The 27,724-nt window shown below is 41.2% G+C and overlaps 1 protein-coding gene across 1 annotated transcript in view; it reads right to left on the reverse strand.

The window, feature by feature from the left end:
* The window catches only part of SETX (senataxin), a 58,646-nt gene that overhangs the window by 17,188 nt on the left and 13,734 nt on the right, over positions 1-27,724 (reverse strand). The window contains exons 8-18 of the mRNA XM_074331549.1: positions 26,844-27,015; positions 26,623-26,710; positions 21,963-26,120; positions 14,922-15,021; positions 10,413-10,586; positions 9,606-9,838; positions 8,532-8,699; positions 7,840-7,996; positions 2,727-2,828; positions 2,419-2,534; positions 620-691 (exon numbers count right to left, since the gene is read on the reverse strand). Coding sequence (XP_074187650.1) covers positions 620-691; positions 2,419-2,534; positions 2,727-2,828; positions 7,840-7,996; positions 8,532-8,699; positions 9,606-9,838; positions 10,413-10,586; positions 14,922-15,021; positions 21,963-26,120; positions 26,623-26,710; positions 26,844-27,015 — 5,540 coding nt within the window. The remainder of the gene's footprint in view (positions 1-619; positions 692-2,418; positions 2,535-2,726; positions 2,829-7,839; positions 7,997-8,531; positions 8,700-9,605; positions 9,839-10,412; positions 10,587-14,921; positions 15,022-21,962; positions 26,121-26,622; positions 26,711-26,843; positions 27,016-27,724) is intronic.

Raw genomic sequence — 27,724 nt, forward strand, 5'->3', positions numbered from 1 at the left:
AACTGCCAATGCAACTATGCATTAAATTCAACTGCATTTCTTTAGCCACACAGAGAAGGCTCGTAATATATTCAAAATAAAAAATTCATAAAAAATACTAACAATTACCAGTTGATATTATGTCTTCTGACCCCCAACTGAAATACTGTATTATTTAAAGAAATGCAACACTGAGTTGCCACTGTCACGCTACTTGAATTAAGACACATGTGATTTTCTTTCTCTTTTAATAGGGGAAATACCCATAAACCTATTTTTATTAACTATTCATCTGATTACAATTATCATAACTGATTTTGCAGTTTGGGAAAGGGGGAGAGTAGAGTACCTAACAAGAGTTTTTAATACTTACCCAGACCTAGAAAAGGAAAAGATATTTTATAATCACCTTTCTTAGAAATCTCAGGTAGTGGTAAGAATTCATTCTTAGGCTAAAGAAAAAAATGTAAATGTACATGTAATTACACCACTTTCTCCACTCTTGAATTTGTCTGAAATTTTTCATAATTAAAAATTTTTTAAATGCAATTGATAAAAGCCCACAGGTTGTCTGAACTATTTCATAATTAAATTTTAAAGAGAAAAAGAAAAAAACAGGAAAATGCTATAGGCAAATTACCTCTTTAATTTTAGAAGCAAGTTCCTGCCTTTCTTTTGAAACTTCGGCAATTTTTTCATCGAATTCTTGCCTCTAGGAAAAATGAGAATGCCAGCATTAAAACTGAACTAAGCATTTAAAAATATTTTACAATGGACCGCTTCACATTTCAAAAGGGTAAGCCTATACTTTACCAATGAAAAACATTCGCCCAGTTTGCTTTCTTTCCCAGTCAAGTCCTGACTCTTTCTTTAATGCTACATATCAACAGCTGCGTCCACATCCATCCTGTTTGGCCCAGCAGCCTGCACTGGCCTGAAACTTACCCCTTCAGACCAGCACATGCCCCAGGTAGCAGCCCGGGGCACGAGCACAGGTCAGCTCCTGACAGGATGTCTCCAACAGCCCTTGAGATCAGCAGTCTCCCTGCCCCCAAACCCATATGCCTTGTGCGTCCCTTAGATAAGACCCCCGAGTTGTTACAGCACAAAAGCAGCAGTAGATACACACAAACTTACCAAACGCCACTCGTTGGGTTTGAACTGACCAATCCGGCTCTAGCCTGGGAACCCACAGACTCTAGCAAAGGCATGTGCCCTGGGTTCTGCCTGTCTGTGCTCTGCCTTGACCTTCACGGGTGGCACCTCCCGGCCTACTTCCTCCAGGATATGTGAGTAATACATTTCTCTGTTTCAGTTTCTCCTGTGCTCTGCTGTTGAACAGCGGCTCACCATCCAGTAACTCCCCCATCTCCCTCAAATCCAGCACCCTGTGCTCAACTTAGTGTTAATTTGATAAATTCTTAACGCTATGCAAGATTCAGTTATGTCCAGTGTATGGCACGTATGCTATTTCTGTCTGCTTAGTATTCCAACTCTTGGGGCATCATTCCTTCACTCATTTCTACTGTGTTTCCCCGAAAATAAGACCGGGTCTTATACCATATTTCCCCAAAGATAAGACCGGGTCTTATATTAATTTTTGCTCCAAAAGACGCATTAGGGCGACTTTTCAGGGGATGGTCTTATTTTTTCATGTACAACAATCTACATTTATTCAAATACAGTCATGTCATCTTCTTCTGGAACATCGTCATAACGTACTAAAAGCGTCCGTCTGGCTGATGGATCTTAACTGGGGCTTATTTTTGGGGTAGGTCTTATTTTCGGGGCAACACGGTAGGGGGTTCAAACGTGGTGAGCAATCACACCCCAATCTTTCCTCTGAGCAGCGACAGGCACATCCCATCCCTGGTCAATCACGGCACCCATTCCCGTGAGAACAGGGATCAGCCCTGCTCTGGAACTAATCCGAGTCCTCCCTTGGAACTGACGCACAGACAATGGGAACGAGACCTTCCCTACCTCGGTGTTTCTAAGCTGGGATGCCACAGCCCAGAGACGGTGGCACTCGTCTTCTCCTGCAGAAGAAATGGCTGACACGTCAAGTGTGGATAAATAATGTCATCTGAGCCTCTGGATCCAGCCACTCCCAGATTCCCAGGCCTACGAGCCAGCGAATTCCCTTTGTGTCTAACTTAACTTGAAATAGAGCCACATCCCTGTTTATGGCGACCTACAGCTTTTGTGCTGTAGCAGCAGAGTTGAGGAGCTGCAACAGAGACTTGCAAAGTCAAAAACAGTGACTACCTTGTCCTTTCCAAATCAAGTTGGTTAACCTCTGATGTAAGCCATAGCACTATTGTACACATTTTTGTATGCAAATTATGCTATTCCACCATGAAACCATGGCATCAAATTCTCAACTAGTTTGTGTACCTATGATTTATTAAAAAACATTAATCAAGAAATGTCAGATACCTGTATTTCCCTTCCCCCTCGGCATAGAGCACGCTGGCGGGAAAGTTCATCTAGTTGGTGGTCTAAATATTCCTTTCTTCTATGCATCTCTTGAACATGAGAAGGTAATTCTTTTTCTAAAAAAAAAAAAGATAAAGAATTATATGCCAATTCTAACACACACACGCATAAAAAGGAGAAGAAAGGCCAGCTCTCAAAGCTAGACAGACTACCCCAGGGCTGCCAAATGACCTTTAATGCCCAGGCTACTTCCTACCACACAAAAGGAAGCAGAACCAGCCTTAGTATGTACCTTATTCTGTACTTACTCATTCTGTGGTCTACTTGGTGGTCCAAACTGAATTTTAGGACTTCATTATTAATAGACTTTTCTGCACCCAGACGTACTAAGTTTATATCTCCACAGTTTCCTGTTGATCAAAATCACAGAGATTAATAAGGACCCTGCAACCTCTGTACATAATATCTATTTCTAAGCAAATATTTTAACAATCAGAGAAGAGAGCTAACATGAACTGTCAATCAACTAGATTCCTGGAGCTCCACTAGAGGCTTCATACACAGTATTTTACAGATGCTTCGTAACAACCCTATAAAGCAAGTACTTATTATGTCTAACTAATACAAGCTAGCAAAGTTGCATAAACACTACATTAGAGAGTTGAGATTCTATTAATGTTTCTCAAATTACGTTTTGTCCAACATTCCATGGTAAAATATGTTTGGGAAATGGTGAATTAAAATAAAACAGATTTCTTATCTACAGGATATTTCATATATATATAAAGACTTTCATATATAAACACATACTTGAATTTCAAGAACAGAATCTCACTAGACCATCAATCATTTTCTGCAGGATACTCAGAACAAAGCTTTTTTTTTTTTCTGGGGAGAAGGGGAACAGGACTTTATTGGGGAACAGTGTGTGCTTCCAGGACTTTTTTTCCCCCCAAGTCAAGTTGCTGTCCTTTCAATCTTAGCTGTGGAGGGTGCTGTTCAGCTTCAAGTTGTTGTCCTTTCAGTCTTAGTTGTGGAGGGTGCAGCTCAGCTCCAGGTCCAGTTGCCATTGCTAGTTGGAGGGGGCACAGCCGACCATCCCTGCCGGGAGTCGAACTGGCAACCTTGTGGTTGAGAGGACACACTCCAACCAACTGAGTCATCCCGGAGCTCAGCGGCAGCTCAGCTCAAGGTGCCGTGTTCAATTTTAGTTGCAGGGGGCGCTGCCCACCATCCCTTAAGGGACTCGAGGAATTGAACCGGCAACCTTGTGGTTGAGAGCCCACTGGCCCATGTGGGAACTGAACTGGCAGCCTTCAGAGTTAGGAGCACGGAGCTCCAACCACCTGAGCCACCGGGCCGGCCCCCAGAACAAAGTTTTCGCAACTCTGCTCCACTTCACATGCTACTCCAGAAATTCTGGAGTGAGATAATTCTAAAACCTGTAAACATCATTTGGCTGGTTTACTGACCACATTTCGATTTTAGGTTACCACATTTTAGTTATTAATCTAAAAATCTCCCACTGCATTATTGGGCTAACCTATAGCAGTCATGCAGTTTGTCAACACTCATCCCAATGGGACACACACATCACATACTTGTTTTACTATCCATTGCATTTCCTTCCACTGAATCGAGACCCGGTAAGAATAGGGTTTTGCTTTGGTAACTGCCCACAACAGTGGCTGGCACACAATAAATACAGTAAATACCCGCTGAATGACTGAGTGACTTACTACACACTTGTCTACAACTTATTGTTGTTCCTCATTCAGCTCTTTCTTCCATCGGAAGCCATCTTCTCTGGCCTGCATTTACTTGAAGGTTTCAAAACGGCTAACTTACTTGTCTTTCCACCAGAAAGGTGGATGAAATTACCTAGTAGCTCACGCTCTATAAACACCTAGAAACGCTCCACAAATTGTAACAGACATCCTTTAAATTGCAGGGAAATTCCTAAGCGTGTAAGACAAATTCCTCAGAGCCAAAAACAGAAAGTGGAAAACCAGAGTTGAAAGCTTTGAGCTGTTGTGCTTCCCTGAGGGAAAGAGTGAGGGGTGAGCGAGCGCTGGTCTGGTCTCAGTGCTTACGTGTTTTTTAAGTTACATTCAATAAAATCCAGAGATTTAAAAATCTTTAGTTCCACAGAGTTTGACAAACGTCTACATTGGCAAAACTACCATTCTAATCAAGATATACAAGTTTTTTAACAGAAGCTTGGATTTTAAAGCCCACTAGAAAGCAAACGGGCCTAAAAGAGGTGGCAGGATGAGAAACAAGTGAACCTATCCTGGCCTGGGCTTGGCTAGGAAAAAAAACGAATTCTCTTTTGGGACTGTCCAATCACAGATCCATGCCAAGTGTGAACTTAGAGACTAAATACGTAATACAGGGAATGACAAAGGTGACCCTTAGAAACACAGTTGAGATTTTTTAAATGAGAATACAATGAACAACTTTATGTCAATATATCTGAAAACCTAAGATGAAGTGGAATTTTTTTCTTGAAAAATGTGAATTGGTAAAACTCACTCAAATCTAGAAAATTTGCATAGACATATAGCAATTAAACATATTCAGATAGTAGATAAAAACTTACTTTTCTGTCAAAAAACCAACCAACCGATAGATTAAAAAAAAACACAGAAAACCAACCAAACAACCAACCAACCAACCAACCAAACAACACTAAAACCAAATTAACATTCAAGAGATCATCTCTGTGTGATAAAAAAACACAGAATAAATAAAAGAATTTTAAAAATCCTCAGTAAAACATTAGCAATCCAGCACTGTGTTAAAAAAATAGTGATACATGACCAAGTTGTCTTTACTCTAGCAAGCAAAGGTATTTTAACATTAGAAAAACATAATTTACCACATCAAAATTTTAAGAAAAAAAACTTACCATTTCAACAAATGCAAAAAAAAAAACAAACCCAAAAAATGCATGCAATAAAATTCAACACCCATTCATGATAAAAACTCTGAGAAGGGAACTTTTTTAACCTGATAAAGGTATATATGGAAACCTACAAATGAACATCATACGTCATGGTGAGATGTTATTTCCTTAAAGGGCACTGAGGACCACTGGGAGTAGTGAAAAGAAGTGAAAAAGTACTGAAAAAGAAAAAAGCTCCTTACTAACAGAAAATTTATTTTCTAAGAAAAAAAAATTAACCCCCCCACCCCCACCCAAGCTGCCTCATGTGCCTGCCCTGTGCCTACCTGGCCGGCCACAGTGTCATCAGTATACACCTGACAAGTTAGGGAAAGGCAAGCTCCAACTGCACCCAGCACCCAGCACGGGAGCCAGCTGCTCTGGGACACGTGGGACGACCACTTTCGAGAAGAATCTGGCACCATGTAGAAACTGAAGATGCACGAATCTCTTCCAGGCATACAGGTACTAGATCAGTGTTCTCATAAGCTCTCTGAAACTTGCCCTATAGCCTGAGGTATACTCTACCCCTCAGCAATGAAAGCGGCATCACGGAACAATACTTATCCTCACTACCTACACTCTTCTCTCTTCTCTTCTCCTCTGCTCTACCTTGGTTACGGAGGCTGCTTCTGGCCTCCCTGAACTGACCTGAGAGCCCACCTAACGGCCACAGGCCCCAGTGTGAAAAGCACTGCTCCAGGCAGCTGCATGGAGACACAGGAGACACGGGGTGGAGTCCACGCTCGCTTCACTCAGGGCGCTCCCTTTCACTGCTCTGCAGTGCAACACAGTCCAATTCATTTATTCGCTGTGGTAATAAATGTCATTTCTGTACCTGCCTGGAGAAACACGCACGGGTATAGGGCTGCTCACTACAATAAAATCTGAAATAACAAAAACTGGAAAAGAAACCCAGTTTCTGTCAATGGACAATGAATACACTGTGCGCACATACAATGAAACAACCTATAGCAGGCGAGATACATGGCTGTTGATACATGCAGTGACATGTAAAACCATTAATCTCACAAATGTTATGGTGGATGGGCAAGTTGCAGACTGACAATATAAGTTTTAAGATCAAAGGAATTCTGTCTGTGGGGAACATGTACGTAGTAAAAAGGAAACCGTGTGCGCCTCTCAGAACAGAGGTGACCAGTCCCAGGTTCCCGAGCTGGGTGCAGCCCTGTGAGTAAGTCCCGCCCCCAGGAAATGAGCACAGCACTACCAGCAGTGTCTGGAACTGTCCTGCAGGTAGGACTAGTGTGCTCCCTGAGCCTGTCCTCGTGTCCGCTTCACACTTGCTGCTGGACGTGATTACTGGCGCTGGAGCAGCCCCCTCTGACCCTGGCACACTAAGGAACAAGGCCACACACACTGGAGCAAGACAGAAAGAGCCCGGCTGTCTGCACATGTGCTGAAGCACAGCCATCACGCCAGCACCAGTGCTGAGCTGCCCGTCTCGGGGCTTCTGAGTAAGAAAGACACTTGTCATACTGAAGTCACTGTATCTGCAGCCGAAGCAAATCCTAACTGGTAAAAGGCACTGTCAGATAACCTCAAGAAACACACAATGTGGTTGGAGCTTGACAACCCAGTCGAATGCAGAGCCATAACCACACCACTCAAAGTGGGTGCTCCGAGGGCAGGTGTTAAGTGAACAGAAAGTCTTTTACGTCTTCACTCAAGCGTCCTGAACCCTCTGTGGTGATGCTCTTCACCCATCCTTCAACTGAATTCAAAAAAGGTTCCCCTGTGGGCACTTCACACGTCTACTCTTCAGTCTCTCCTCCTATAAGACGTAGGTAGGAGGGGGACTGAGACTTAGCTGTCAGGATTATTCTGAGGATTACTGACACGGAAGCATTCGATAACGATAAACAGTGACAGCTCTAGCTTTTCAGTCACTAAGTATCTACTAAGCCCTCACCGAGTGCCAAGCACTGGCCTAGGCACTGGGGACCAATGAACAAATCCCAAACCCTGGCCTTCGTGGGGCCTGTGACAGCCTAACCACACTGAACTACAGGAGGTTCTCTCGCCTCCGGAAACTTCCGCTACGGTTCCCCCCCCCCCCATGGCCGACTCCTAATTACGCTTCAGCCTCGTCTTAGCCATCACTTCCTCCACGAGCCGCCCCTAACCGTCCTGACTGAATCAAGAGCCATGCGAAGCTGTGTAAAAGCAGCCCCATTCCACTCCTACCACAGAACTTACGGCTTTACATTCTAGTTGCCCAATGATCCACCCACTTCCTCATCGGACTGTCTTCTGAGGATTTGCTGCTGACACCTCAGTACCCAGCACAGAGCCGGGCAGAGTGAATGCGCAGAACTACTTGTTAAAAGAATCGCTGAGGACGTGCGAGCCACGGCCCCGGGGAGAAGTCCATACCAGAATCTGCTTCCTCTCGGTCAAGCTGCCCACATGAAACTCTGAAAACGAACAAATCAAGCCACACAAGTACATACCCAGAGGATGATTCTTGTCTTTGCATTTTTCTTTGAATTCAAGGATGATCTTTTTCATAAGCTCATCAACGGCTGCGTTGGACGGCGCACACACCAGGACGCGGTTCTGCTTGATCTTGGCATTGGAGTTTTCATCGGAATGCCCCTTCCTCGGGTTCTACGGTTTGACACACACACCAAACAAATAGAAACCACGATGAGGTCCAGGATGCAGTTTTGTAAGTTTTCTCTACTTCCACGTATGTTTGCAAGTTCCCCTTGTAAAGAATTAAAAATAAAAGCATCTACATCTTACAGTGACACTCAAATTACTCTGGCATGAAAATCTTCTCATAACTTCTTTGAGCCTGACCTTACTATCCACTTTTTTTACTCAATACTCAATCCAATCAAAATGTAGCCCAGGAAGCCATTCCACACAGCCTCCCGGCATTCGATGTGACCTAGAATAACCTATAATAAAGCCAGGAGACCACCGTGCTGGCCTCTGGGTTTAGTTTCACCCAAGACAGCATTTCCTGCTCTTTTTACTTCTTATAACTTTCTCACCCTCTGCCACCCACTTCGCCGATCAAGTTCCACACACCACCAAAGAGATACACAGAAGTGAAAGGAAAAGGCACATTAGTACTTATTGCCACGCCAGTTAGTTCAAGTTCACGGATGCACTGAGGCACTCACACACACTCTACCTCTGTCAGGAGGCGGTAAAGGAGGCCAACAATAGTTTTCGATTTTCCTGTTCCAGGTGGTCCATGAATCAGACAGATCTTGGCAACTGATGGGGAGTGTTTCACCATAGCATATGCAGTTTCTATAGCTTTCTTTTGGTCTTCATTGAAATCTTTCAAGTAGGCAGTCTACACAGAAGACATTACGGAGAATGAGGTATTCTTCCTGTAAGGATCAGGCAAGATCCCACAGCAACCTTTAATCTAAAAACCACTTTCCACGACTGGAAAGAAAGTGACTTACACCATATGTGCATGTTGACTTCAGCCCACCTACAAATACTATAACTGTATTTTTATTTGTGAGCCTTATAAAGATGATAGCAATAAACTGTCTACACTTTTCTTCTATTTATTCTTTGGTTCTTTCCATTTTAGTCAATTCTCTCCTTAGTAAAAACCTTCAAAGACTTTCTTCCCTCCCACACAATATAATGGAAAGAGCATGACTTTGGGTCAGATGAGTCGAAACCTCAGTTTCACGCACAAGCTAGGTCTCTTAAATCCTAACCTCCCTTAGCCTCAGCTTTGTCATCCGTTAAATCTGGGACGGGTGAGAATTGACTGAGATAATACACGAAAACCCTAGCACACAGCAGGGGTTCAAAAATATTCCTTTTGCCTTTCTCTGGGTTAACTTGCTGGCACTTACACACAGCACTTACAGTGAGATAAACGTGTCACACAGAATGACAACTTCATCTTCAGACTTGCCACAATACCACTCGATTATCCTCCTCCTGAATTTTAATGACCTAACCTTAACTAGGCTGGTCGGCCAACATTTGACGGTTGCTCTTCAAGCACATTTTCAATTCTGTACTATTACCTTCCTCCTCGTGAGGTAAGCTAGCTACGCTAATCTACCTCCGCAATATGGAAGAAAACCAAGCACTAACAACATGCCTGGGCGCACAGTGAATATGTCTTTGTGGCAGACACCCAGGAATACGGAGCAGATAAGCACAGCACAGTGCTTTAACATCCCGCCAGGAAGTTTCTGACCTTCCCTGGTAGTATACAATCATCACTCACAATTCTCTCCGACGCCGTATTCAGTAAATCTTTCGTACAGAAGTCCATGGGGTTTGGATTCAGGATAGCTCTGGCCAGCTGGTTCCGACCACTCAACAAACACATGGCTTTTAACTTCCTTTGTGTAGTTACCAGAGAACTGATTACAATACATTTCACAAATTCATTTAAATTGACTGGCAAATTATCTTGACTCTGGATGAAAAGGGAACACTCAGACTTTCCATTGCGCACTATTACCAAGAAAGAGAAAAGCAATTTCAGTTACCAGTGAATAACAGCATCCAGTTAAAAACGTTATTCAGAATTAGGTATAACTGTCTTTGGTATGACATGTGATTTAAATAATTCAATAAATATTTACTAAGTGCCTCCTAAGAACCAGGCAATGTTCCTGTGCTCAAGAGGCTTACTTTTCCGGAGAGGGAGACAGGTGCTAAGTAGGTGCTACAAAGAAAGCAGACAAAGGGGGTGGGGAAAGGATGAGGGATGTGAGGGGGGTACAAATAGCTTACTGTTGACCAGAAGCATTACCAGTAATACAGTCGATTAACACCTATTTTGTATGTTATATGTACTATACACTGTATTCTTACAATACGTTAGCTAGAGAAAAGATGTCATTAAAAACATCGTAAGGAAGAAAAAACACATTTACGGTATTTATTGAAATAATCCACCTATATGTGGACCCACACAGTTCAAACCCATGCCATTTAAGGGTTGGCTGTGGACAAACACATGGCTGGGAAACTAAAAGATGAGCTGACCCGACAGCCTCTCTGCGACGTCTCACTACTGACTTACTGACTGAAGTGCGGCGGAACTTGTGAATATAACCACAGTGATAGGCCTGGGACTCCTTCAGGGGATTTCTCCCCATGTCCTTCTTCTCTCCATTCAGTCTTTCAGGAACCAAAAACACCAAATCATTCTCCTTTGGATGAAGCTGTTTAGCTAGTTCAGATTCGTCAAGATAAACTATGAAACAATAAGAAGTCAGCATTTAGTATAACAGAATTATTTTAAATAAGATTAACTTAAAGGAAACTAAACCCTGTACTAAGTTCAAGCACTGGTACAGCAGCACTAAAGGACGTTGCATATACTTCAGAACGGAAATCGAAGACAGTCAATATTTTCAAATGTTGATTATACAATATTATAAAATGTTTCTTAAAAACTGCTAAAAAGCCAAAATAGACATTTGAAATATCTATTGAAACTACAGAACTTGACAAATCAAGGATGCACATTGTAAGTTTAAATCTAACTACTAAAATAGCAAACCAAGTATAAACTAAGGTATAGTTTCCAAAACAGAAGAAAAAATGAAAAGTTGTTTTTAAAAATGGAAAAAAATTTTAGTATTCAATCAAAACAAAAGAAGGTAATAAATTTAATATACGCGTGTAATTAGACTCCTTTGTTTCTATTTTTCATTTTACACGTTGCTTTTTTATTCACCTCCATTGATTTAATAGCTTGAGTCCCATATACGGAGAGCTCTTCAAGACTTGTAGGTTCCTTGCTAAGCAGCTCAGGAGCTAACACGAAGGAGCCAGTTACAATGGATTGAAAGAAAAGTGTATTTCAGTCAATGCATTTGAAATAATTTTTAAAAAGTTCACTGGTCAACATCACTGCTTGAAGTGAATAACTCATTATTTCGAAAACTGGTCCAGAGTCAACTACTTCTTCTACCTTTATTTATGAAATAAAACACTGAGTAACCAAACAACATGGAGAAATTTCTCTTTATAGAACTAGTCCAGCTAATAAGTGAAGAAATGAACAAATAAAAATATCACCATTTTGTGTCCTTTAGTAAATTAATTAGCCAAAACATTAAGCATCAACAGCTGTAAATGTTACAAAAAGAGAAATCGGACATCATGAACCTCCTGATGAAAGAAAATACCACCACTTATGAAATAGTTTGGGGCCAGAAATAATAAATCAAACTTGAATCTGATCAGACCTCTAGATCCAATTACCAATTTACAGGAAATGCAGAGGCTAGAAAAACATACTATAACACAGGGGGACTCAATCAGCAAAATCCAGACAGTGGGTAACGCTACAGGATCAATGACCTAATTTCCTCAACAAATAAATTACAAAGAAAAAAAATTGAGAGCATTATAGTTAAAAAAAGATATAACAACCAGTGTCAATTAGTGAACCTAATTTGGAAATTAAATCAAACAGGATGAAAAATTTTATGAGGAAAGGGGAAATTTAAACAGTGACTAGCTATCTGATACTAAGGAATTGTTAATATTTTAGCAATAAAAATTATTTTATTATGAACTTTTTAGGTCTGTATCCTTTAGATATATTCACTGAAATAAAATTAAACATGACCAAAAGAAAATTTAACCAAAGATAATCTGCAAAACCGCTCCATTACTGAAAGTAAATACAAATAATTGAAGACACATACCTTACGCATTAAAAAATCAATACTGTATTAGAAAGATGTCAATTCTTAACAAATTTTCACTTTTTTCCTCTAAAATTTATATGGGATTACACAGGACACTAATAACCAAGGCATTTTTAAGACAAAACACGGTAGGAGGACTTGTTTGCTGGATAGTAAAACGTATTACAAAGCTACACTAAGTGACCAAGCAATGTGACACGGGCACAAGGCAAACAGCCCAATAAGAAACGAGTCCTGAGGAAGGTCCACGCGTTAAATGCCACTAGATTTATGACAAATACGGCATCGCAGAGCACGGAGAAAAAATGGTCTTCTCAATAAACAGCATTGGAATAACTTCATCTTCATCTGGAAAAAAATTCAACACGACCCCTACATCTCACTCATGCACAAAAATCGACTGCAGGTTGATGAAATAATCAATGATCCAGAAAAAGGGTCGGCAAATGTTTTCTGTAAAGAGCCAAAGCTTTTCTCTACAGGCCACGTACGGTGTGTGTAGTATGTTCACCGCATCTTTTTTTCGCAGCCCTTTACCAATGTAAACACCTTCCTGTAGGGCAATACAAAACAGGATATGGGGCAGATCTGCCAACTGGGTTTGCTGACACCTCTTCTAGATGTTAAGATAATATATTTACAACCTGCAACAGGGAACAAAGGTTTCTTAAATGAGTCACAGAGCACTAACCACAAAAAAAAGAACACCCCCCCACACACACACACACAAAACAAGACATTTAACAGAAAATCAACAAGAGCCTTCAACAGGCACTTTCCCCAAAGAGGTTACTGAAGCATTTACTAAATGTATGAAAAGGTGCTCAACCCCACTGATTATTACAAAGGCTATTACAAAATAAAACCACAAAAGGCCATCAATACACACACACCAATCACCGAAATTCACATGACAGTCAATACAAATGTGTGGGTGAAGACATGGAGCAGTGTGACTTGTCACACACTGCGGGTGGGGGACATGCTTTGTACAACAGGCTTGGCATTATCCACCCAAGGTGAATCAGCCAATCCACTCTGGGTATGAGTAGACTCAACCAAAAAGCCCTCACGAGAACACCAAGAGACACGAGAATGCCCAGTGGCGTTACCCATAAAACGCTGGAAGAGCTGACACAGCAGGTCCTCCTAGCGCATCCTCCATCCTGGGGATGGACTTGGGGGAGCCCTTACAGAGGACAAAACTGCTGAAAAAAGTGTCTATGAGCAGCAAAACTGCGCTATTCACACAATGACGTATTACCACAGCAATGAAAAAAACAAATACGCGCACAAAACTGATGAGCTACAGACATGTTAAATGAGAGAAGCCAGACACAAGAGTGATAAATGCTAAGTGATTCTATCATATGATCAAGAGAAATGCCAGATAAATTAGTGATTTAAATATTTAAAAATATAAAAATAGTGCAAGAAAATGTAAAAGTATTTATATGATTTCTAAGACCAAAGTCAGAACTATAAAGAAATAAATATGGTAGTTTTGAATATGTGAAGATAAAAACTGTCTGTGCCTCAAAAACTACATGTGAAATTAAATGAAAAAATACGACAATGAATACAAATTAAGAAGAAAACAACCCCCCTAATAGGACAAAGGACGAAGGGCATGGACAATTATCCTTATCCCCCAAACTCAATAATACAAGTGACCAGTAAAGACCCGGGACAAAAACCACAACCTCAAAGACACACATTTCCATATAATAAAATTGAAAAAAAAGTTTAAACTAACAAATGAGGGCGACGTACACTCTTACATCCAATGTTAGAAGTGAAACTGATATTCCTTCTTATATGAATCAAAAGTCTGAAAATGTGTATCTGTTTGACGTAGCAAACAGATTTACTCAGAGTGTTTCTAATAGTGAAAAACTGTAAACAATGCACAGGTCTAACTAGAAATGACTGGATAAATGGACTATGAAATACGCTTACAATGGAATAACAAAAATATTAAATATACTGTCATTATTTAATACCTCTGAAAAGACATCTACAATATTTTAAATGAAATTAAGTCAAATGTAAGCTTCATGAAGGCAGGCGTTTTGTTTTCTTTATAGCTAGGCACCCAGCATCTAGAGTCATACAGTATCAGACAGTATATAAATAAAGCCAGTAAATGTTTGCTGAATAAATGAATGGCCACAAAATAGGCAAAATGACCCCCGTCCACCCCCACCTGCCACACACACAATTCACACAGGCCAACAGAAGCCTGACAGTAACATACACGCTATGCTCATAGCGTTACCTCTGCGTAACGGGAATTGTGGGTGATGTTTATTTTACTGCTGGCTAATATTATCTGAATGTTCTACACTGAATATATACTACCTTTCCCCAAAAATATATACACATGCTTCTTTTCTTGGCAAAGAAAAAACATGGAGTAGGATGTTTTTTCGGGGGTGCGGGGTGGATTTATACTTTTTATTTTAAAGAGTTCTGAATGGTGGTTTATTTATAACTAATACATAAATGAGATAGTGTTTCACATAACAGGAAGATTTACGCAGAATCTATAACCACTATTATTATAACCCCCCACCCCTCCCTGATCAAGCCCCCTTCACTCAGCCTCTCTCCCATGTCCAGCTTCCATGGACACTTTGGCCTGTGGTTTTCTAATTACAGAATGGTTAAGCTAAATACATCTTATATTTATAACCGTCCTGGTAACTACCCGCATTAATTAACACTATAAACACTCTTTGTTAGAGCTTACAAATTTAGCTTAGGAAACCGATGTCCCAGAAAAGTCAAACGATGATAATGTTTCTGCAAATAGCAATCTCCGATTATTATACGATACGTTCCAAGTTACATAAGAAAGGACTTACCCACAAACTCCCAGTATTTTTTATAATCTGCAGGGAATTTTCGTAAACGCAGCTGATGGAGTTTGTCTTTATTTGGAGAGCTGCCCCACTCCTGTGCCACCTATACAAAGCAGTAAAAGCAAATTAAGAAAGCAAGCACATTCTGGAGAGTCAATACTAAAGCGCAAAGTTTCCAAAGTAAGCAATAGTAAAATCCAGAACTTAGAATCTCAGGTGACAGAAACACTCCAAATTAATTTGGGACTTCCAGCTTTCAGTTCCGCATGTAAGGAACTAGGAAGTCGCCACTCCATCCTAACAACAACTAAAAATCTGAACAAGCTGCAAATCAACAACTCTTCTTAGATTCAACCAGAGAACTGAGGTCACAGGGCAAATCGCTGCCCTCGACCTGGACAGACAGGTGGGTACAGACAATCACAACTTACCTGAGCAGAACCGTTAAGTAGAAACCTGTGTCAGGACAAGAAAACCTGAAGTGTAACTGTCAAAGTGCTGGACGCTCAGCATGGACAATTCCAAGTGTTAAAAACTCGGGGGACACAGTCATAAGGGCGCCCCACACTTTGGTGAGTTTTACCTCTAGGAGCTCTACCAGGACCTCACTGAATATGGGGAGAAAAATCCCTTTGCTTCCAGCAGGGAGAGGAGAAAAGAAACCATTCTGAAATACACCAGAGCCTTCGGAGCTACTTAACAAGGCTTGCTCTATGGGGAAATACCAGAGCCTCACTGCTGGCGTTTTATCAGTACCTGATACACTTGGGGGAAGAGAGATAATCAACTTGGGCCCATTCCAGCCATCCTGTCCCACCTAAGGAGGTGGGGGAACCGACAAACGCACAAGGTTCACAGTGCAGAGGCACAGGCTCATTAAATGACAGAGCCCTTAACATAGGACAACAGAACACGTCCCCCTTCCCCACAGCTCACATTACTAAAGGTCTATTTACTGCTGTTCCTTTTAACCAGTATATCATGTCTACCTTTCAACAAAAATTACAAGGTGTACTCCAAGGCAGGACTCACAGTCTGAAGAGAGGGAGCAAGCAATAGAACCAGAGTCAGATATGGCAGGGGTGTTGGAATTATCAGACCAGAAATTTTCAAAACTGTAACATGTGAAGAGTTTAATGGAAAAAGTAGACTATGCAAGAATAGATGAATAATGTAAGTGGAGAGATATAAATTCTAAGAAAGAATAAAAAAGAAATACTAGAGATAAAAAACATTGGAACAGAAATGAAGAATAAGAACGCCTCTGATGGACTCATTAGTAGACTGGACATGGGTGAGGAAAGACTCTCCGAGCTTCAGGCTACAGCAATTGAAACTACCAAAGCTGAAAAGCAGAGAGAAAAAAACAAAAAACAAAAACCTAGGTGAAAAACAGCAGAATATCCGAGAACTGTGAGGCAACTGCAAAAGGTACAACGTGCATATAATGGGAACACAAGAAGAAAGAGAGGAAGGAACAGAAGCAATATTTGAAGCAATAATGACTGAGTTTCCCCAAATTAATGTCAGACACCCAATCACAGATCCAGGAAGCTCAAAAAACACAGAGCAGAATAAATGCCAAAAAACCACACCAAGGCATATCATAGTCAAAAGTCAGGAATATGACATATCAAAAATAAAGAAAAATCTTGAAAGAAGCCAATAGGAAAAAAAACAACACCTTACCAATAGAGGACAGAAGATAAGGATTACACCGGACTTCTCAACAACCATTCAAACCAGAAGTGAGTGGAGTGAAATATTTAAACTGTTGAGAGAAAAAAAACACCAGCCTAGAATGCTGAACCCTGCAAAATTACCCTTCAAAAGAGGAGAATTACTCTCTCAGACAAACTAAAATTGAGAAAATTTGTCACCATTAAATTTATCTTGCAAGAAATGTTAAAAGACCTTTAGGGAGAAGGAAAATTTTATAGGTCAGAAACTTGGATCTAGATAAACAAAGGAAAAGCACTGAAGGAGGAGTAAGTGAAGGTAAAACTTCTGTTACTTATACTTAGTTGATCCAATAGACAGTTTATTCAAAGTAGCAACAATGTATTCAATTACTATGCTTATGTATACATATATATGCTTATTATGCTTACGTATAAGTGAAATAAATGATAGTAATGATACAAGGGATGGGAAGGAAGAATTAGAAATCTTTTGTTGTTATAAGGTACTCACACTGCCCATGAAAGTGGACATGGATTATTTGTAAATATATATTGCAAGCTCTAGGGAAACCACTAAATGAAGTTAAGTGCTAAGGAAAAAGGGAAAATAGATAAAACACTCAATTGAAAACCACAAAAGAGGGTGGCTGATTGACTCAGTGGTTAGAGCACAGCGCTCATAACACCAGTTCAACTTCCACATGGGCCAGTGAGCTGTGCCCTCCACAACTAGATGGAAAACAACTTGACTTGGGAGCTGAGCTTCCCCAACAACTAGACTGAAAACAACTTGACATGGAGCTGATGGGTCCTAGAAAAAAAATCACACTGTTCCTCAATATTCCCCAGTAAAAAGATAAGAGGGGGAGGGGGAGGGGGAGGGGGAGAAAAGAAGAGAAAGAAAGAAATCCCAAAGGCAGAGAAAGCATGGAAGACAAATACAGGAGAAAGGAACAAGAGCAATAAATAGAAAGTAGTAACAAATATGGCAAAAATTAATCTACTGGTATCAGGAATCACCTTAAATGTCAATGGTCTAAATATACCAAATAAAAGATTATCAGAATAGATTAAAAAAATAACACCCAATTATATGCTGTCTACAAGAAACTCACTTTAAATATAGACACATTTATAGGTTAAAGGGATGGAGAAAGATAAAACACGCTAATGGTAATCAAAAGGAAGTGGGATAGTATCACACAGGGCAATTTACACGTTTCTTAACACCTCTACACCCTGTTAGCAGATACTGTTGCCAGTAGAAGAAACTGAGAGCATTCCAGTAACATGCCCAAGGCAATAAAGCTAGTGACTGACAGCTAAAGCCAGATAGGATTTTGAAAAAACTTCTCATTGTCTACATTTCAACCGTGCACAAGAGAAGAAGCAATTTTAAAAAAAGAAAGGGGAGTAGCTATATTAATTTGTGACAGAGCAGACCTCAGGGCAAGGCAAGTGATCAGGGATAAAAAGGGGCATCACAAAATGACAAATGGGTCAATATTCCAGGAAGTCATGATAAGCCTTCATATGCATGTGCCTAATAACAGCATCAAACTAAGGGAGGCAAAAACTGATGGACCTGCAAAAAGAAATAGATCAACCCAGTGTTTTAGTTGGAGACTAACACTCTATCAGAAATGGACTGGTCCAGCAGGCAGAAAATTAGTAGACATAGTTAAATTCAAAAGCACCCTCCACCAGCCTGATATAAATGCCATCTATAGGCTACTTCAACCAACAACAGCAGATTAAATATGCAGATTAAATATGCATTCTTCTAAAGCTCACACCGGACATTCACCAAAACAGACCCCCCCTCCCCCGGTCATAAAACACATCTTAACCAATTTAAAAGGACAGCAAATAACGCAATGTCTGCCTTCGGACAGAGAGCTGGGCACAAACTCCATCCCTCAGTCTCACCAGCCACATTCCCAGGCCCAGCAGCCCCCTGGGGCCACTAAACGGCACACTGCAGCTAGAAAGCATCTCCAGTAAGCGTGAGCACTGGTGGGCAGCACTGAGAACAGCACTCCCGGCAAGTCCAAATGACCCAGACTGGTGCAAATTCTCACCAGCACGTCATCCTGCCAACTTCTAAACCTCTGCACCCATTTCCCAAAACCTGAAATTCAGAAGCACCCTTGAGGATCTTCTGAGAAAGAAAGGGGACAATCCCAAATTTAGAAAGAAGACTACTTGTGTAAATAAGTCGTTCTGGTTTTCAATTAGGAAAAAAACTAACATAAATTACCTTTTGGGCTTGAGTGTTTTATCTAAATGTAACAGTTTAGTTGTTAAGTATTTAAATCTACAACTGGGGGGCCGGCCTGGTGGCTCAGGCAGTTACAGTTCCATGCTCCTAACTCCGAAGGCTGCCGGTTCGATTCCCACATGGGCCAGTGGGCTCTCAACCACAAGGTTGCCGGTTCAACTCCTCGAGTCCCACAAGGGATGGTGGGCTCCACCCCCTGCAACTAAGATTGAACACGGCACCTTGAGCCGAGCTGCCGCTGAGCTCCCGGATGGCTCAGTTGGTTGGAGCGAGTCCTCTCAACCACAAGGTTGCTGGTTCAACTCTCGCAAGGGATGGTGGGCTGTGCCCCTTGCAACTAGCAACGGCAACTGGACCTGGAGCTGAGCTGCGCCCTCCACAAGTAAGATTGAAAGGACAACAACTTGACTTGGAGAAAAGGCCTGGAAGTACACACCATTCCCCAATAAAGTCCTGTTCCCCTTCCCCAATAAAATCTTTTTTAAAAAAAAATCTACAACTGGCCTTCATCAATGATGAAACTTATTATCCAAGACTACCGGTGCCATGATGGAAAATACAAACAAAATTAAAGCAAATGTGGTGACTACATTTTAAGACACACAAGGTTTCAAAAATGTCCCTCCCACACATCCTTTTCTCAGAAAGCTTGAAGGATATGCCTTACTACACTGAGGGCTCATGCAAGGAAGACACCTGGGGTACAGGAGACCGATCCAACACAGGAAAGGAAATGCAACCCCAGGATGAGGATGGCATTTCAGGATAACCACGGTAAATCCAGATTACTGGATGTGTCTGATCATAACGACCGTTAAAACATCCAAAAGAGTCTGAAGCTAATTTAGCAATAAGTATACAGGAAACTAAGTAAATGAAATAAATCCAGAGAAAACAAAGAGTTGGGAAGGAAAGGAAAAGTAGTTATAATATACTACTTGACTTAGCTGTGCACAACTTTTATATAGTCAAAACAATAACAAACACTGACCTAAAATTCCAAGACAACTCCATTGTGAGAATGAGGGAACAGGAAAGGTGTGTGAGTGAAGGTAGGGCTGGGAGAGAGCGGACTTCCTGTAGCAGAAACTAACAGAAAATGTCTAAAGCTGAAAAATGAACAAGTCACAATAGTGGCATGTTATTCAGAAATATAGAAGTATCAAAAGGATCCATTAAGAATCAAAAATGGTTACTTGGGGGGGGGGGGGTGCCTGCTGTTTTTTATAATGGGCCTTACAGAAGTATTTGACTATTTTAAACTTTGTACAAATGAAACTTGCGCTCATTACTTTGAAAAGACTAGGGCTACAAAAATGTCCTGAAAGGAAGAAATCTTAAAAAGGAATATAGAGTGGGGCGGCCGGTTAGTTCAGTTGATTAGAGCATGAGCTCTTAACAACAAGGTTGCTGGTTCGATCCCCACATGGGCCACTGTGAGCTGCGCCCTCCACAACTAGATTGAAACAACTACTTGACTTGGAACGGATGGGTCCCGGAAAAACACAAACAAATAAAAGTTTAAAAAATAATTTAAAAAGGAATATAGAAATACCTCTACATGCAGAGAAAAATAAAATCAGAAATGTGTCTGTCCTAAACATATGGGCTATGAATGACGTCTAAGCAATTTAGTGCTTTCCAGCAAGAGCAAAAGGTTAAAGAAAAAAATAAGCTTCAAAATGAATAACATTTCCCCCAGCTTATTTTACTGTACGTACTGCTCACTGAGCTAACAATTGTTCTCTGAGAAGAAAATTCTTCTAATACAAATATTTCACTTTGTGTTACAGACAGAGATTGAGGATTGTCAATGAGGTGTTTCTAAGGCTTCAGAAAACACTAGTAAATAATTAAGTCTTAAAAACAATGGCTAAAATTTGGGGCATGAATTGATATGAGAGATTCAAGGGCACCCTCCAGATGTACTGATATGCTGTCTAGAAGGCACTGACCTTGACAAGGGTCACCAATACCCTGGACCACCTCCTACTGCAGCAGGTGTGCCCCTTTGGTCCGTACATTTCTTTTGTCAACACACTTGACCTTAGTGTCTTTGCACTCCCTCTGCCTGGAATCTACTTCCCATGGCCGAGTCCTTCTGCTCTCGGTGTAAACACGCTGCTCACAGCAGCTGTCTGACTTCTCAGTCTAAAGTGCCCTCTCTCCCGATCACACGACAGCCCTCATCCCGATCGGAGAGGACCACTCCCAGATGGCACAGGCCGCGTCTGTCTCGCTCCCTTTACCTCCCAGGCCTGTACAGCATGCGGCGGGTATCAGGCACCCAAATACCTGTCAAGTGAGTGAACACATGAATACTGACTTCAGTGTGCTTGGTTTTGTTTTTAAGTCTTACCACATACTTGGGTTTGGGTTTTTTTGCTTTTTAAAAAATTTGAAAAAGTAAAAATCCCTTACTGTTTTGAGAACACCAAAACACCCTTCAAAATGCTGTTGGATGCTGACACTAAGGAATTATGAGCTGTGTTTCTGAGGTGAAGACCTCAGTGGGAATCCTGTATTTTATTTGGCACTCGTCAGGGAGGACGAGACAAGGACCGGACGTGGTGGGAGGGGGGACAGCTACAGGGAAAAAGCAGGTGCTACGATGAGTAACAAATGGGAAGGACAGAGCGTTAGGAGAAATTCAGGATATATTGCTTTGTTCTGTTCATTGTAATTTACCCTTTGCCAACCTCCTCAAGAAAACTTGAGTAAAGGTCTACATTACTTTTCAAAAAATAAAATAAAATGGATGTGGGAGACTGTCTCCTCTGAGAAGTCTTCCCCTCCCTTTGCACTGAAAACCATTTCCTCCTGGGCTACCCCTGAACTTGGTGCATTAGCACTCTGAATTGTCTGTAAGCTCCAGAGAGCAGAGGTTAAGAAAATGTTTCCCCTGTACCACCACCAGCTTCTAGAACAGTGTCTGGCACAAATGTCTGTTCAACGTGAAACCTACAAGCTACATCTCAATCACAGTGAGGTCCGTGTTGGCCCCTGGACTCTATCACTCAGCATGGGAAAGAGAAGCGACTTCCAAGTCTGTACAGGTACAGAATTAAAACAAATACTTACGGTTTCAAACGTATTCAGTATCAACAAAGGGAAAAACACATCCAAATAATCTCCATAATCTTGAAATCTGACAGGCACGGGTCTTGAGATGGCCTGACAAAGACCTGCTGGGGGCCCACACTGATCGAAGTTCACGAACATTTCGTATTTCCATTTTAAGATCTCTTTAAGGAAGGCGTCAGAGATGGACTGTGACGAAAAGAGAATATTTACTGGAGAGGCCGAGAAAGGTTTCCTCTCACCCAGCGGGAGTTTATAACCTTGCCTGTTGGAGTTGCTTGGAGTTGGAGAGCGAAGGACGTTGCACGAACTCTTCGCTTCCCCCACTGGTTTCTGAGACACCATACAGGCTGGCAGTGGCGCTTTCAAAATGGACTGGACCCCATTTGCCTTATTTTTTATAGCTGGGGCATTTTCCAAAGACCTGGAAAGATGAGCAGTTCGTGAGGTGGTACTTGAGCTAAAAATCTTCGTCGTGGAAGGTCTCAATGGTTTCAATGCAGACAGAGGCAAGGCAGGTTTTCGAAACACGTCTTCATCGGCTGCTTTAGTTTCAGTGTGTTTTGGGCAGTACTCGCCCTGGTTTTTCATAGTTTCGAGACAATCTTTGTACTTACATGTTGTGCCACTCAAAGACTCCAACTGGGGCCGACTGAGAAAATCTTCAACCTGAACCGTCTCTTGTCCATGAACTACTTCGATGAGTTCATCCTCATTCTGCATTTGTGAACACAAATCCATGTCTTCAGGGTCACACTGTGTCAAAAATATTTTATCTTCCTCCATGTCACTACTGGGCTCAGGCTCTCCCTTTTGCAAAGCTGCCACCTCTAAGTGGACAGTTAGGTCACCTCCACCCGAAGGGTCCTCTGAAGTAGAGAGAGTTGTTTCATTCGTTGGTGTTCTCCCATTTAGCACCACAGAATTACACTGGTTCAAATGGTGAGGACTGCCAGTCACCTGAGAAACGTACTTTGCTTTCATAGGTTCCTGTTCAAAAGAAACACGTTTTGGTAATTTAGCAATTACCTCAGCTCCTCCTTTACTACTGGAACCTGACCGGTCTGATCTGGGCACAGAAATGTCAGCACTCGATGCTGCATGTGGCCCTGCTCCTGTAGTAACCTTCCTCTCATCAGAAAGTCCTGGTCTATTTTGCTGTGATTTGGGTCGCACCTGCCTCTGCAACTGAAAACCCTGACTCTTAAGCAGTTTCTTATTTTTGCCAGGAAGAGTCTGAGGAGAAATTAGCTTAGTCTTTTTTCGGGTATCAACTACTCCAACAGTTTTGCCGTGGTCACGTAACTGACCTATACAGTCTAAAGATCGCTGAGACAACTCACATACCTTACGAGGACGCTTTTTCAGACCAAGTTTCTCAGCTTTGGAAGCTGGTTCCGGACACTGGCGAAACTTCTTTGGTGGCACGATAGCAGGAGTTGTCCTACAACTTATGTAATTTGAACTTTTATTGTGCCCTTTTTTGGTATCTGAATGTGTTTTCTTAGGAGTTTTAGAAGCTGGGACTCTCCTACTGCTTCTAGAATAACCGTGAAGCTTTGGAGACGACTTCTCTAGGGGAACTGTGGTGCTTCTCTGAATACTTGATCTGGCAGTTGTGGTCCTTAAGTCTATACCTTTACGATCATTTCTGGTCAGCTGTCCCTTATCAGACTGATCCTCCTTTCTGTCATAAGATGAAGGCCTTAAAGGAAAACCCTCGTCCTTAGGTTTTTCACATTGTTTTCGCTTTGGTTTTTTTACCTCAATTCCACAAAATACCTCAACAGACATCCGACTGCTCTGTGGTCCTGCATGCTCTTCAACACCCTCTGCTCCTTCTGTAGTAACTTCTTCGGACATAGGATAATCTGTGTCATAACCCCAATCATTTGTGATATCAACCATATGGGTCAACCATGAGTTTTTTCCATCCCCTTGCACTGAATTCTTATTGTCTGGTTTCTGATCTTGCCACACTGAAAACACATCCTGTTGGCTTTCAAACTCAAAAAGCTGAGATTCACATTCATCAAACAGTGAAGGGGAATTTGTATTTTCTTTCTTTATTAGTTTCCTATCCACATTCATATTAGCTATTGAAGTATGCTGCTGTGGACATTCTTTCTTAATGCATATTTTATCTTGTTTAATAATGTGTTTCTCAAAATCAAGAATTCTTTCATCATCATCACCATCATCATCAGAATCTGAAATAATAATAATTTGTCCATGGCAGGTTTCTCCGACATTCTTTCGGTTGGCTGTGAAACTTCTTTTGTCTTTTACTTTTCTTTGCAGCTGGGATGAGCGTTTTTGAGGTGAATCTGATGGAAACTTACTAACACCGGCTTGAGCTCCTAAAGATAATTTGTGGAGGTCTATCTGAGCATCTGTTAAGGTATCAGACTTGGGACAGCTGCTAAGGGTCTGTTCTCTCGACTTAGAAGAAACCCGATCGGTACTCTTGCTCATTTCTTTATCTCTTGATTCAAGTACAGTCACAGGATCTTTAAAGGAAGATGTTTCATGCACGAAAGTACTGGTCATTTCTGTAAATGAGATCAAATCTTTATCAGTATGACATTCCTGTATTTGACAATCGTATTCATGGGAAGAAAAAACATCTAACTCTTCATTCTTCAATTGTTTCTTTTTCAGCAACAAACTGTTATGAGATTTTTGTTCTCCATTTTTATCATCCAGAATACCATCACGGTCTAAAGAGAGACTGTGGAGGAAGCTATCCCCTTTCTGACCTCCTGTAGTTTTCCTGGAATAGAAATTCTCCATGTCAGATACAGTCAGGTTTCCCTCTGATTTCATAGCATTATCAACCGAGGTACTTTTCCTGTATTGCTTTATTACATGTGATAACTTAGCACAGATTTCATCTTTCTGGGCCTCACTTTTTGCTTTTGAGGTTTCACCAATATCATTCTTTGAAGAGAAATCCTCATTTGATGTGGACACCTTTTCCAGAGAGTCAGTGCTAGAATCAGTCAACAAACATGGTGACATCATTATTCCTCTTCCCCTGTCACATCTCCTTTCTGGACCATTTCTTAAAGGGCAGTTCTGTGGTATATATGAGGAATTGTTATTTACAGACTCCTGCTTCACTGTATGTCTTTTAACTTGATCGTGAGATCCTTCAGTGAAAAGGTTTTTACTACTCTGCTTTAAGCATGACTCAGCTGAGAGATGGTCTTCTAGCTTTGAATCTTTTATATAATTTTGCTCATTGTTCTCTTTCACAGTACTACTTGCTTTGCTCGACCCACTCTCTTGCACTTGATATGCATCAGCTTTCATTGGTTCCTTAGAAAATGTTGGGCTAGAACTTTCCAGACAGTACACGTTTTTATACTTCTTCCCAATGTGTTCACTTTCTTCTTTACAGCTACATGCAGGAGCGGGTTTGCACGGAGTCAGATCCACAAAAGCGTTACACTGTGGAACTTTGAATTTTATGTTTTCAATAATTTGCGTTAAACAAGTTTGTAACTCTTGGGTTTCCTGACTAGTCAGCTGCCAACCTAGAGATAAATTTCCTCGCAGGAATAAGTTGAGCTTATCCCAGAATTGCTTACAAAGAGTCTGCTGCCCAAGCTGATAACCTTCTTTAAGGAGACTTCGAATCAGCTGCACACAGGCAAGCTGTACAGAATTTGACGGCATCGAGTGCAGCGACACAGAGGACACCATCGGTGTTCCTTTGGAGCCACTGCTGAACGACTTCTCAGAGCTCCGTGCAAAGGCGCTGGTCGGCAGCTTGGCGCATTTAACCACAGCTTCCACCCACTTCTGGGCGCTAACCCACAGCAGATGCAAACATTTTTTATTTCTGTGGAGTTCAATCACTGACACCAAAATTAGAAAAAAGAATTCGGTGACTTTGTCACACACGACTACTTCCTCATTGAGAACACCTTTGACCTCGGAGTGCAGATGATGGATGACCAATACTATGTAAGCCACGCCCAAGTCCTTAAGGTCCATGAGGGACTGCACGAAAGGGATGAACCACAGAAACGTGCTATTATGAACACGCATGTCTTGACCAATATCTGACTGAAGCACACTGGCTAACGTTTCCATTTCTTCATACATGTTAGGACAATAGTCGGGGCAAATGGCTGATCTCCACCCTGAATCCTACAAGGAAAGAAATACTGACATTCAGATAAACAAGCATCATTCATGACAGGTTTAGCACACAAGTTGTAAAGAAGAAAATCTATGGCTCAATGTTCCTATTTTGGTTTACACATACACATAGCCCCCTTCCCCAGTAAAGTGAAAAATAGTTCAATTCTGAGGTTAAGGTTTCAGGAAAAGGTAAATTTACAGAGGCTCCATGTACTCTGACCTTACTTAGCTGGCTTCGCTTTCTAGTCACGTCACTTAGCTCCCCATCCTATACACTTTCCACTCTTCCTAACTGCACTTAAAAAAATGAATTTTCCAAAGTGGGCACATGGTAGTTAAAGTCCATTTTCCCCCATGCACAAGCCATCTGTTCAGTGAGACAGCCTGTAGGCAGAGGTGATTCAGAATAGCTACCTATCACAAAATCGGCAATTCAACTCACTGTGTAAAACGCTGTCTTACAATACAAAGGCAATACAATGTCATCTGAATTCTCAAAGTTTTATACCTTTTTGGTCTTTTCAGGATTGTAATTGTATACAATCTGGCTGCAAGTCACCATATCATCCAGATAGGACTCCGGTTCTAACTTGGTCCTTAAACATTAAGAATAAATAGAAATTACGGAAATGAAGAGGAAAAAAAAGAGAAAACCCTATTGTTCAGTAAGTTACAACAAACAGACTTCCTTATGGAGTTTTTACATCCTGACACACGAACGGAACTAACCTTACAGAGCTTTTCCGTATATTCTGGATCTCTCTTTTGTAGCTCACGTTGTTGATAATGGTTCGAAATGCCTCAAAAGGATCAATAAGTTGACCCCAGACCTTAGATCCAAGGCGATCCAGAATCACCATGAAACAGTGTAATGCTGGCCAGAAAGGATCCCCCCTCTCATCTGAAATACAATGAAGTCATTGCCCAATTACAAAACAATTAGAAGATACTAAACTATATTGAGAATGAAGCATTCTTTATCTCACTAGCAACAAAAACCAGAGCAACAAGTAATTTAACACAAAGCATTGCCAACTACAAGTTTTAAAAAGCTGGCAAATTTTTAAGTTGTTTTACATTTTTTTCAAGCACACTATATGCCTCTAAGAAATTTTTAAACAGGGAGCAAATTGAGACAGTTTAGGGAAACAACTTTCTCACCATTTGCCACACCTGAAACGATCTTTCCTACTCAGCTCAACTTTTCCTACAACTTTTTACCCCCTTCCTTCAATAAATAACAAAAGTAGAGAGAAAAAGGGAAAAAAGAAAGAAAACCTTGGTATTTACAGATCTAAACAAAGCTCACATTACCAGAGAGTCTGGTTTACCATGACCTTGAGCTGTGTGTGACATCTGGCTGATGTAAAGGTCTGAATCCCTTCGCTAATGGGTAAGCAGAAATACACAGCCTTCATCCATCCATCTCAACATGGCTTTGTTGGTATCTACTTTTAGGAATTCCCATTACTCACAAGCTCTAACCTCCAGTCCTTTCCCTCTTTTCTATCAGATATGCAGTGGCAAGATACTGCTCTACTCAAAGACCTTCAATTGATGTCTTCCAAGAAAATTGAAAGCCCTTACAAGGTCAAGCACTTGTAAGAGTC

This window comes from Rhinolophus sinicus, linkage group LG04 (genome assembly GCF_036562045.2).
Source record: "Rhinolophus sinicus isolate RSC01 linkage group LG04, ASM3656204v1, whole genome shotgun sequence".
Taxonomy (NCBI): Eukaryota; Metazoa; Chordata; class Mammalia; order Chiroptera; family Rhinolophidae; genus Rhinolophus; species Rhinolophus sinicus.